This window comes from Eleutherodactylus coqui, chromosome 7 (assembly GCF_035609145.1).
Source record: "Eleutherodactylus coqui strain aEleCoq1 chromosome 7, aEleCoq1.hap1, whole genome shotgun sequence".
Lineage (NCBI taxonomy): Eukaryota > Metazoa > Chordata > Amphibia > Anura > Eleutherodactylidae > Eleutherodactylus > Eleutherodactylus coqui.
The window spans coordinates 79,333,311-79,345,320 of NC_089843.1; the positions used below are offsets into that span (position 1 = coordinate 79,333,311).

Here is a 12,010-nt window from a genome sequence, read left to right on the forward strand (position 1 = left end):
CGTGGGGTGGCTTGATAGACTGCCTGTCAGATTGCAGCATGATGTAATGCTATGGCATTACATCATACTGCAGGAGTGATCAAAACATCACAAGTTGTGTTCCCCTACGGGAACTAAAAAAAACAAAAGGAAAAATAAGAACAATAAAGTTTTACTAATTATTAAAAAAAAAAAGTAATAAAAGTTAAAAAAAAAAACCTTTTGCCATACTTATAATAAAATAATCTAAATAATAAAGCAAAAATACGTATTTGGTATTGCTGTGTCCGATCTATCAAAGCAATGCATTATTTACCCCGCTCAGTGATCCGGAAAATTGAAAAAAAAAGCCAGAAATACACTTTTTTGGTTACCCTTCTCCAAGAAAAAATGCACTAAAAGCGATTAAAAAAAGTCGTATGTATTCCAAAATGGTACCAATGCGGGCTCAACAATGTTTTAAAAGGGGAGAGGAAAAAACGAAAATGGAAAAAAAAACAAAAAAAAAAACTTGGTCACTAAGGGGTTAACCAATATGTGAAAGTTTTCTTTGTAAGTTATTTGTATTTATGGAAAATACTGAATGTTGTAAAAAAAAAACAAAACTGGCATGCATATGTGTGTGCCTCTATATATGATTGGGGGGGGGGGGGCCTGGTGGTTTGATATAGTGACGCAGCGATCATCAAGAGGTGTTCAATGTACAACATATTTATACATAGAACTTTTCCCCTAGCTATAGGAAGAAACTGAAATGAATTCCGGAAGAGTTTAATATGTAACATTGGCACGGACCATTTATTTATGCGCTGTACATAGCCAGGTTTGCCAAGAAAAGGCCTTATAACAGCCAAACAATATTGTTACCTCTTCTTGCCAGCACCTGGCGCAGACTGAAGTAAATCTCCCCTTTGTCTCTCCTCCTCTAGGTATGCACTGAAGGCCGCCTCATCCTGGAGTTCACATTTGATGATCTCATGAGAATCAAGACATGGCACTTTACCATTAGACAATACAGAGAATTAGTACCTCGCAGCATACTAGCCATGCATGTAAGTGCCTCATTAAATTCACAATTAGGGGATGCTATAATTAAGGATGCTAAAGTTGCTAAAGGCTTATTGTCACATGTGTATTTGTTCCGGTTTTTTCATCAACAACGCAGAACACGATACGAAACTAAACAGATGTAATTGCAGAGACGAAGATGGAACAAATTGGAAAAAAAAGGGTCTGTTCTGCGCATTTGTATTTGATTAATATATTCATATACAAGTATTAGTTGCGTATGCAAAAAGACACCCATCGATGTTCTCAGCCATTGGAATGCCCGCATAGTTTAATGTGTTCAGGATGTGTTCTTTTCCTGCGCGAATGCGCATGAAAATAAAGCATGCTGCCAAATGTGCTCTGACATACTAATATGCGAAAACCCTGCCTAAGGCCGCCGATCCATGGGGTATTTTATATTGCGTGATCCGCGGCGATATTCAACACACGAATCATGCATGAAATGCTTTCCATAGGATGCTTATGGAAAATGCAGCCCGCTGTCCACAAGCGGAAGTCCATTGCGAATTCGTATAATAAAAATCGTGGCATGCCGCAATTTGCCGCGGATCTACACGTTGAAACTTCCAGTGAAGTCAGTCCTGCAATAAATTGCAATGACTTTTAATGTTCTTCCACCAAAAAAATGTATTAACATCCCGGAGTTATCTGAGTCAAGGATGGCACCCAGGGGATGTGGACCAGCAGAACTTTACTGTTAAGAAGAATAATCAGTGCCCTCTGAAAGGAGGGGCCAGTATATATACTACAATAATGGTTGATTGGCCAGCCTGGGAAACCACCTCCCCACCGACCAATCAAGCCCCACAGATTACACATGGAAGCCTAGCATGGAAAGACAGAGCACATTCGCCGATGTTGAGGTCACATGGGCAGGGCTAACGTCGTAACCTCAGCCCAGATCAGCTTCCACGTTGAGGTTGTCTTACCGCAGTAGTGTTGCGGCCGGCACACTGTGGCAGTACAGGTAGACAGCTGTCAAAGTGAGTATATTAGGGGCACATTTTGCTATCCCTTCCCCAGACATAGAGGCAATTGGAACCCTGCGTTGGCCTCAATACCCATGGACCACATGTTGTACTGTCAAAGCCAAACCTCTGAATATGGAATGATGAAATGTAATGTAAAGTACAATTAATTGAGAATCTTTAATGAACTGAAAGGAATATTAATTTCTTTTTAGGTACATAATTACACAGTCAATTGAATGCCTCTATATTACATGTATTTTATATTATTTTGCTTCTTCTCAGGTCAATAATGTGATAAGATACTGGACTATATATGTTATAATTGGTTTAAGGAGTTGTGCCAAGATGCACAATGTCTTTGAGAATGATCGCCCCAAGTTCCACTCTTGGCACCCCCCAACAAACAGTTGGGAACAGCAGGGGAAACGTAATATTATAAGACAGCCATTTATATGAATGGCCTTCCTATAATAAGTGGCCAGGATGGGAGCCGCTCTTACTGAGCAGCTCTGAATTCTGGACCCAGAGTTGGGATCCAACTCTATGATATTCATATCCCCTAATAGGGCATATATGCAGGGTGGGTCACCTTAGCACAATCCCTTTAATTTAATAATATTGTGATTAGTGTTGAGTGAACCAAACTAGTAGGACCCTGTTTTGGGTTGAACTTTGCTAAAAGTTCAGTTTGGCACAGACCCGAATCGAGTTTTTAGCAAAGTTCTACCCGAAGCGGAGTTCTGCTGGTTCAGTTTGCTCAACACTAGTCCTGGACATGGGTGTATAACACTGTGTAAGGGCCATAAAAGCCTTGTACAACCCTCTCAGAGTATTATACAGGACTTTTACAGCTCTTAGACTGTTATAAACACAGTTTCAGGGGTTTTAGTGAACTTTTCGTTCAGTTCAAACAAATTCGAACCAAACTTTTTGCAAACATTCGTCAAACAAGCCGATCCGAACTTTTCAAATGTTCACTCATCTCTAATTGTAATCCTTATCTTGTATGTCTACAGGCACCAGACCCGCAGGTGCTAGAGCAACTCTCCAAAAATATAACTAGGATGGGTCTAACCAACTTCACCCTCAACTACCTCAGGGTAAGTAACAAGAAATCTCTATTGTGTGAGTGGAATTTGTTGTGTTGGTATTTTCTTAATACTCTGTTGTTCATGTAGCACCAACATATTCTGCAGCGCTGTACACTGACTGTAATGAATCACTGACCCACTAAGGTTACAATCTAATGTGACTATTTCAGACATATAAATGCACACGTATGCAGGGTAATTCCAAGAGAAGTACATATACTTCACCTGTCACTGTGTCATACGCTATACTAGTTCAGGATTTGTATGAACATAAGGCTAATTATGGCAGCTGTGAACGTTTCCTTTATCTACTATGTATGTGAAAGACTCAATTCATTTTTGGTAATTCGCTAATTGCAATGCCATTTGCCTCTTACTGCGTGCAGAATGATTTGCTCATTGATGTTTCACCTCAGCACGTCAGCTGAATATCTTAATTAATAAATTTGATTAATTTACAGCAATTTAGGGCATCAGTCGTAGTTCATCTAAAAAAAAAAAATACTCCAGTTGGAAACAATTGCTTAAACCTCTAACAGCAGTTTGTCCAAGCTGCGATCATTGATCATTTCTTATATCCGCCTGTGACTTGTGGGCCTTTGCCATGCTATTACACGAGCACCAACGCTTGTCGCTACAACTCTCATTTTGCAGATAGTTGAAGCCTGGCAATAAGCGCTAAATTGCGTGTGGCTGCTAGCGCATGAGTAATAGCACCCCAACGCCTGAAGACGCAGGCCTATACTTAGAAAGTGTGTATAAATGGCCGTACATATTAAAGGGAACCTGTCATCAACTATAAGCACCATAAACTAATCCCTGGTGTGGAGAGCAGACCTATGGGCTCACAGGATCTCTATTGCTCCACCCACTATTGCACTTACGGGTAAAGCTATTTAAAGGGAACCTGCCATCAACCATAAGGACCCAAAACTAGGTTATGGTGCTTATAGTTTTGTTGAATAGGAGTCCAAGGACCCTCTATTCACACCCACCCAGTCCTATGTTCCTACGGTGTCCCCGGTGAAGTCAGCGCACACACCAGCCTTCTGACAAGAGTCAAGCTGGTGTGCTTGTGAAGACTTTGCTGGGGGCACTATAGGAACATAGAATTGGGTGAGTATGAATAGAGGGTCATTGGACTCCTCGTCAACTAAATGCACCATAACTTGGTTTATAGTGCATATGGTTGATGACAGGTTCCCTTTAACTACTCTATGACACACGGTATACATGCACAGCGCAATGGGCTAGTAGTTCCCGCATCTCGCTGTGCATGTATGGCACTGATTACTATCTGAGCCCCCAGTGATCAGAGTGGGATCATGGCTGTAACTCACAGTCCTACTGAAATCGCCAGATAGAGCTTAGCTCCGATCCTGGTGATCTAACCATTTAGATGCCATTGGGGGTCCCGTACCTATACAGAGGGTTTGGAGAGCGCTCCCACTTTTACCCTATCGGCACTTCTGCAATGAGATCCCACTGAGCTGATAATTGCCATGGCAACTAGAGGTCAGACCATGACCTTCGGGTCAGCCAATGATGAACTGACAATGTCAGATAATGCCCTACACTACATATGTAGCACAGTGTATTATCTAAAAGTAATCGAACAATTGCATCTTCAACAAATGTTGTAAAAAGAAAAATGTAACAAAAAACATTTTCACAAGCAAACTCCACCCCCCGCCCAGAAAAAAAAATTCTGAAAAGCACCAGTTTTCCAAAAAGACATGTGGACTATTTATAAAAACAGCAGATCTGGGGTGATACATACTGAGTTTTGCTTATCTGCTAACTTCGGTTGTGTTACAGGAAAAAATGATTAAAATCGAAAATGTATCCTCCACTTTGCTTTAGTTCCTGTCAAACACCTTAAAAGTTAACAGATTTTGTAAATTTCGTTTTGAAAACTCAGAGGGGTGCATTTTCTAAATGGGATGATTTATGGGGGTTTCCCATGTATGAGCCTCTCAAAGTTACTTCAGGACTGAATTGGTCCATTAAGAAAAAGATTTTGTAAATTTTCATCAAGATTGGAAAAACTGCCACTATACTTATAGGGGTCTGACCAGAAAGTCCAAAACTGGCTGCAGGAGAAAGGGGTTAACCCTTTGCAATCCAAATTTGGATTCAGTGTTTCCTAGGGATTTCCTCTTTTTGCCATTATACAATGGCACCATCTGCTGGCTAGAGCCAGTACTGCGGTATGCGACATGTTGGAGAAGCCCCCGACAACAGAGCGGTCAATAATATACAGTAAGAATACCCTGTCGGACGTCTTCTGACATCGGAGCTGTACAGCCTTCAATCAGAATGTCTTCAGACGTCAGACAGTGGATTGGAAAGGGTTAAATAACTTTATCCCCAAGAGCAACAGGGGGTTAAGCATTAGCGATCTCGTGGACCCATAGGTCCACTTTCTATATCAGGGAACATAATTTTAGTATTAAACAAGAGCAATAATGAGGGCTTGCAGGAGCATAGCAACCCCTTTATTAAGGGTGTTAGACCTCAAACAGATATTGATGGCCTATTCTAAGGATAACCCATCAATGTTACAGTCCTGGCAAAGTGATTTCATTTTATAACGTGTGTATTTTGTGTAGTTATGACATATGGTAGCTAACAGTGCGCTTGACATTTATATGCTCGGTCAAAGTTTGATTTTTGCACCAAGTCTCATGAGTTTCATTCCAAAACCTTGAGTGCCAATGATTGTTTTCTGTTACCTTTTCCATATGGGAACAGTCTTATTGCACGTTCTCTTCACTGGAAGTATCTGAATTCCTCAATAAACAAAAAACAAACAAAATAAGGGTAGACTAGATGGACCCTGTGACCTTTTTCTGTCACCGGTCTTCTATCTTTTTGTATTTCTAATTCTATTCAGTTCTGCTAAGCATGTACAGATAAGTTCAGTGATAGTACGACTAAAGGCTCATTTACACGCGATAATAATCGCTTAAACGGCAGAACAACTGAATGAATTGTTGACTTTTTTGCATAAAATGACACAAACAGATATGGCTTGAAATCATCTCAATTTCCTTAATTAGCTAAAGTAAACTTTAGTAGAAGTAGAACTAGTTGTTTGCTCATCGTGGGCATGTGTTTATGCGAGGGATTATCTGGCCAGCAGGATTCCAGGCAGAGCAAATAGTGTACTCATTTTGTATGCATACACAATGAGTACATTCTTTACTCCCCTCAAGTAAGCAAACCGCTCAAAAGACTGAACAATTTCCATTCAAATAGAATGAATTTTGAACTGCCTGATGATTATTTATATGCTGGCTAAAAACCAGCACTAAACAGCAAGTGAATGAATAGTGCAGCTGCAAATGTTCTTATCCGTCCAATGAATATAGGAGGATATGACTCCGATTTTGATGCAGCAACTTGAACTGTTTATTGCAACAAGAAACAGTTGTAATAAAGAATATAATCAAAGTCCTTCAGGGATCAACATGGCTGTTTCTTAAGTCCTGTGTTAGCGTCGCTTGCTGACAATACTTTGCTTTAATGGCCCTTTAGTCTGCGTTGCAAAAACTTCAAACTTCAGATATATCTTGGCAAGTACCTCATACAGGATATGCTGTCTCAAAAGCAGCAGGCCCGGTAGATACTGCAATGGTATGTGCTCTTATTAGCCGGAGGTAGAACAGGCCCTCTTTACACAATGCTGGTCTGTGCTCATCTGATCTGCAACCAGGATGCCTGGAGCTTCTGGGACCCAGCCACGTCCCCTACCCTTAGGCAAATCACAGAAGAATAGATGAAATACTACCTGGAAGAACCACTTGGTGGCAACCAAACATCTTATGCATAGTTGTACAGTATTTTCATCACCTCTACAAACGCATCATTATGATAGTCTGAACAGTAGTGTGCAACAAACTTAAGGGGACCCCCCTTACATGCACATTGCCATAGAGAAGAATGGGAGAGGAAGCATACACAGCCGGCTGTAAAGAGTCACGATATGGGCGTGCTACAACGTTACGGGGACAGCGCTGGAATGGGGGCCTCGCTGAGTATGAAACAATGCTCCTCCGGCTCCCCGTTCCCTCACATTTGAGCCTTTTAACGTTCCCTTTAATGTTAAATCAATCGCATCATTTCTATACGGTACTAAAACAATGGCTGTACCTATAGTTTATGTACAACCCCTCTTATATTCCAGTTGTCATCCAATTAAGTTCAACTGAAGAACTATAGTATTGAAAGGGGGTCAAGAAACTGTGTTTTGACTCCTGTATAGAGATGAGCGAACCTACTCGGCCACGCCCCTTTTTCATCCGAGTGCCGCGATTTTCAAGTACTTCCGTACTCGGGCCAAAAGATTCGGGGGGCGCCGTGGGTGAGTGGGGGGTTGCAGCAGGGAGTGGGGGGGAGAGGGAGAGAGAGAGGGCTCCCCCCTGTTCCCCGCTGCTACCCCCCCCCCACCACGCCTCCCCCTGCCCCCGGGCGCCCCCCGAATCTTTGCACCCGAGTACGGAAGTACTCGAAAATCGCGGTGCTCGATCAAGTAATTACATGAAACGAGTATGTTCGCTCATCTCTACTCCTGTATAGTTTTAGGTTGCTAGAATGTGAAAGAGCCTGCTACTATAAAATGATGTGAAAAGTAGGTGAAAAGTGCACGCTAAATTAGTGCTATATGTCCCGCTCAGTCGATTAAATAATAATAACGTAATTGTGGCAGAGTCTACAAAGTGGAGATGATTCATTCCATTAAGCACTATTAGCTGATAAGTCATATAGACCTAACTGTAATAACTTACATAATGCAATGCTAATGTTATAACTACTTGTCCATCATTATGAAATATTAATAACTTTCCATATCAACAGCAAATGTAAAATATTCTCAATATGCCATTCCCACATGTAAGGACAAGAACAACAGAGTGATGGAGGATGGTAGAGTATCACATAGCTATATGCTTATTAATGACTTTTATCAGAGGTCATTACTGAACATGTATACTTGGCAAGGAAAAGAAAGAAAAGACAATGCCCAAGAGTGGCCAACAATATTAATAAGTGGCTTGGCTCCTTAAAAACAAGGTCTAGCAAATATGTTTAACTCAAGATGATTAGATAAAGCAGGAAACCAAACTAATGTTGGAATGGGGTCTCTTGGTCTACCAAAGGAAATGTGAAACGTTGTTTACTGGAGATCTCGATTCTCTAAGCCACAATTAGGGTGTTTTTCACAGAACGACTTGTTGGGTGCAGATGCCCGACAGGCTGTCCCAGGGATGATCGTTCCTGTGCTTTTACACAGGAATGGTCATTGCCAGTGAATATAGGTGGAGCAATCAGGGGATCATTCTGGTCTGCCGGCCATATATGCATTTAGACTGAATGATAGTCATTCAGATTCTCGATAATCGCCTTCGTTTGGCAGAGGCTGGATTGGGGTGTGGCATCTAAGGAATCTCCCTGCTCTTTCCCCTTCACCCCTCCAAGGATATATGAACTTTTCTGGTTGGATTCTCAGTATAATACCAATTAGTGGCAGTACCGCTCATGTAGTAGTAGTGTAGTCAGAAACAGAACTAAAAGTTTGTCACCAGAAGTGTGATCAGGGTGCAACAGGCCAAAAGACAAAATGGTCAAAGTTACAAGTAGAATAACAGATAGTGGGCAAACAACCCCAAGGACTAGGGAGGAATGATATCCACAATCAAGGCCTAGGTCAGGATCGGGCCCAATCAGCTATGAAGATCAAGGTCAACATCGCAAAGGATGAAAGCCAGGGAAAGTAATTGACCTCAATCAGCAGACAAGACATGACATGTTGATTGCTCCTCGAGTAGGCCACCAGTAGTGGAGGAGAGCCACAGCCACAGTAGCAGAGTAGGAGGTGTTGGCTCAAGCTGTGGATACTTGCCAGGATACATCACTGGAGCTGAGTAACAAGGTGATTCTTACTGTAATTACATCATAACCTTTACCAATGTACACATATTGCATATCACCAACAAGGCCTAACAGGATATTTGTGAATCACCTATAAGAAATGGACCCTAGTGGCACGATTACCTGCAAGGGCAGCTCCAGATGGAGCTGATGTCTCCTGGACCTTTGGGACCTGTTATTATTTTATTATCAGATACTAGTTCGAATGGAAGACTCTCTACTCCGATGGGCCAGACCAACCCTAACTCAATCCGTCATTACTTTTGTTTTTACTAGAATATAACCATATCAAAAAATAAAAAGTCATTTATGTACATTTAGAGTCAGTTAACCCAACAGATGGTCGCTTTAGAGTCCTGCCAGGATAGCAATTGTGATCTGTCGACTGTTTTAGCTATTGATCCACAAAAAGTAGTCAAAAATACAGAACGACATGGTAGCTCACAAGTGCATCTATTCGGAGTATCAATTCTTCCTACAGTCATGTGCATGACACCTAACGCTTCACATATCCTCACAGATTACATTGAAAAGTTTATGTTTGAGAACGATTTTTAATATAATCTCAAGAGTAATGGGGGGGGGGGCATAATAACGTAGGCTGCTGTTATATTGTTTGCAATTAAGTTTAAGCCAACACTAAAATCCACCAATAAATGAAATGAACCCCACACCTCATGTATGTGGATGATGAGAAACACTTCTGTTTAATGAGGCAAAACTCCCACCTGTAATGTATTTAATTAGAGATATTTCTAAAGGTGGAATCTGATTTTCAGCAGAACTAGAAAACACATGAAGAGGAAAATCAAACTATATACCAGGAAATAGATTTTTATTCCCTGGAGTTATATTTTCTGCCTTTCTGAATGACCCAGGAACACGGAGATACCTATGTGGATTGCAGCCTACACGGTGGATATATACAACCCATAATTTTGTACTGCAGGAATCTAACATTTTGCTGATAAACATGTAGTTTTCACCAGAGGGCTTCATGAGACCCAACATTTTTCCATTTCAGTTAGGAAAAAATATTTTGCTCCTGGCCCTCCTCCTCCATACCTTCCAAAGAATGAATTAAAAATGGGTTAAAATAACATCACTAAGGATACATGCATGTGGACTATATTTCCGTTCGATTTCAAACCAAAAAATTGGTCTGAAAATTGGATAGAAATGTCAGCTATTTCTTTCGAATAGGTGTATGCATATGGGCTTTTTTTTACTTGGATGGAAGGTCAGAGTAAAAAAAAAAATTCAGCTTGTCATATTTTTGTCCAATTCTTGGCCAAGAAAAGCAAATGTACATGGGCGGACTACCATACAATGGAGAGCACAGGAACAGGATGTCCGTGTGATATTGGATCAGAGTTGTGCCCTATTGAAATTTGTCCGTGTAAATAAGGCCTTAGGGCTTATGTACATGAGCGTATATCAGCCGGCGTTTTCATGGCCAGGCAATATACACTTCCATCTGAGCAGTTGCCCCCTTCCCTCCCCTTTACTGGCTCTCTGCCTCTCTCCTCCACTCCAGGGTTTGCAATGGGAATGGGCGGGATCGGCGGGGCTAAGTTCTGATCTGTCACGCCCACTCCTATTGCTGGCTGCGGACAAGGGGCGGGAAGGGGACTGGAGCTTAGCTCCTCCCCCGACCCACCCACTCCCATTGCAAAAAGCCAAAGGGGAGGAGAGAGGCAGAGAGCCGGTGAGGGGGAGGGAAGGGGACAAGGCTCAGAAGGTAACATATATATTGGCCAGATGTGAAAACGCCAGCCGATATACACTAGTGTAAATAAGTCCTAAGATATTATTTTTAAAAACATTTTTCTTAAGGGAGATTCGAAAGAAAGGCAAAAAGTTGCCATCAGCTTTGTGTTGTATCTATATTAAAATCACCCTGCCAGCATTGATTCTATCATTACTTTTTTGTTTCATTTATATACAGGGTTGTTCAAAAACAAGGAGCAAAAACAAACTGCAAAAGACGGGTCCACAATACATACAACGCTGAAAAAAGGAAGGTTCAAGGTTTTTTATGACATACTAATAGGTTCCATTTTCTGCCACATCGCAGCGCCGCTTCTTGTTTATAAAAATATGGCAACACCCCAGAAGAAATTGTTTTGTGCGCTGGAATTTGCTAAGTGTGAATCAATTGTTCAAGTGCAACGTGAATTCCAAAAACAGCCGCCTCGTCACAAGCAAAGTTAGTTTGCACAGGCAATTTGCTGAATGGCTACTTATGGCTAAGCACCTCAGGGGTCATAAAACTGTACAGGAGACATCCAGGCATGTGGCAGAAAATGGAACTCACTGGTATGTCATAAAAAAACCTTGAACCTTCCTCTTTCAGTGATGTGCGGATTGTGGACCTGTCTATTGTAGTTTGTTTGTAATTAAATCCCCAAATCTACTCCTTGTTTTTGAATAACCCTCAATATATACTAAAATTGGAAATATTTGTTAAAAAAAGGTTTTTCAACATTATATATATATAGTGAATCTCAGATCATCTCATTATAATCAGCATTATAATCTCTTATCCTTTATCAGCACATAAAGAACCAACCCAGAATATTGTCAGCATCACTGTGGATGCGGCTTTCTTATTTCCATTTTCCCCTGTAATTTGCTGGCTATAGGCCAAGCTATCTCTCAGGCTGGCACGTTAGCATGCAGCAGGGCTCTCCGCTTCTGTCCCATCTATGAATGCCGCACACTTCCTACAATTCAGGCTAAAAATAGAACTGGTTATGTGAAAAACACCGCTAACAGTTGGCTGCACAACCGCTCCATGGTCTGCGGGAACAGATCCTAGCAAGAACAATATCTATATACATATCTATCTATCTACATATCTATCTCACATCTGTCTACATATCTATTTATCTATATATCTATCTCACATCTATATACATATCTATCTATCTCACATCTGTCTACATATCTATCTATCTATAT

The 12,010-nt window shown here is 41.1% G+C and overlaps 1 protein-coding gene across 3 annotated transcripts in view; it reads left to right on the forward strand.

Annotated features, from left to right (window-relative positions):
• LDB2 (LIM domain binding 2) overlaps positions 1-12,010 on the forward strand; it is a 346,526-nt gene that overhangs the window by 295,532 nt on the left and 38,984 nt on the right. For all 3 annotated transcript variants that reach the window (XM_066573253.1, XM_066573254.1, XM_066573255.1), the window contains exons 4-5: positions 909-1,031; positions 3,038-3,121. In XM_066573253.1, the coding sequence (XP_066429350.1) occupies positions 909-1,031; positions 3,038-3,121 (207 nt within the window). The remainder of the gene's footprint in view (positions 1-908; positions 1,032-3,037; positions 3,122-12,010) is intronic.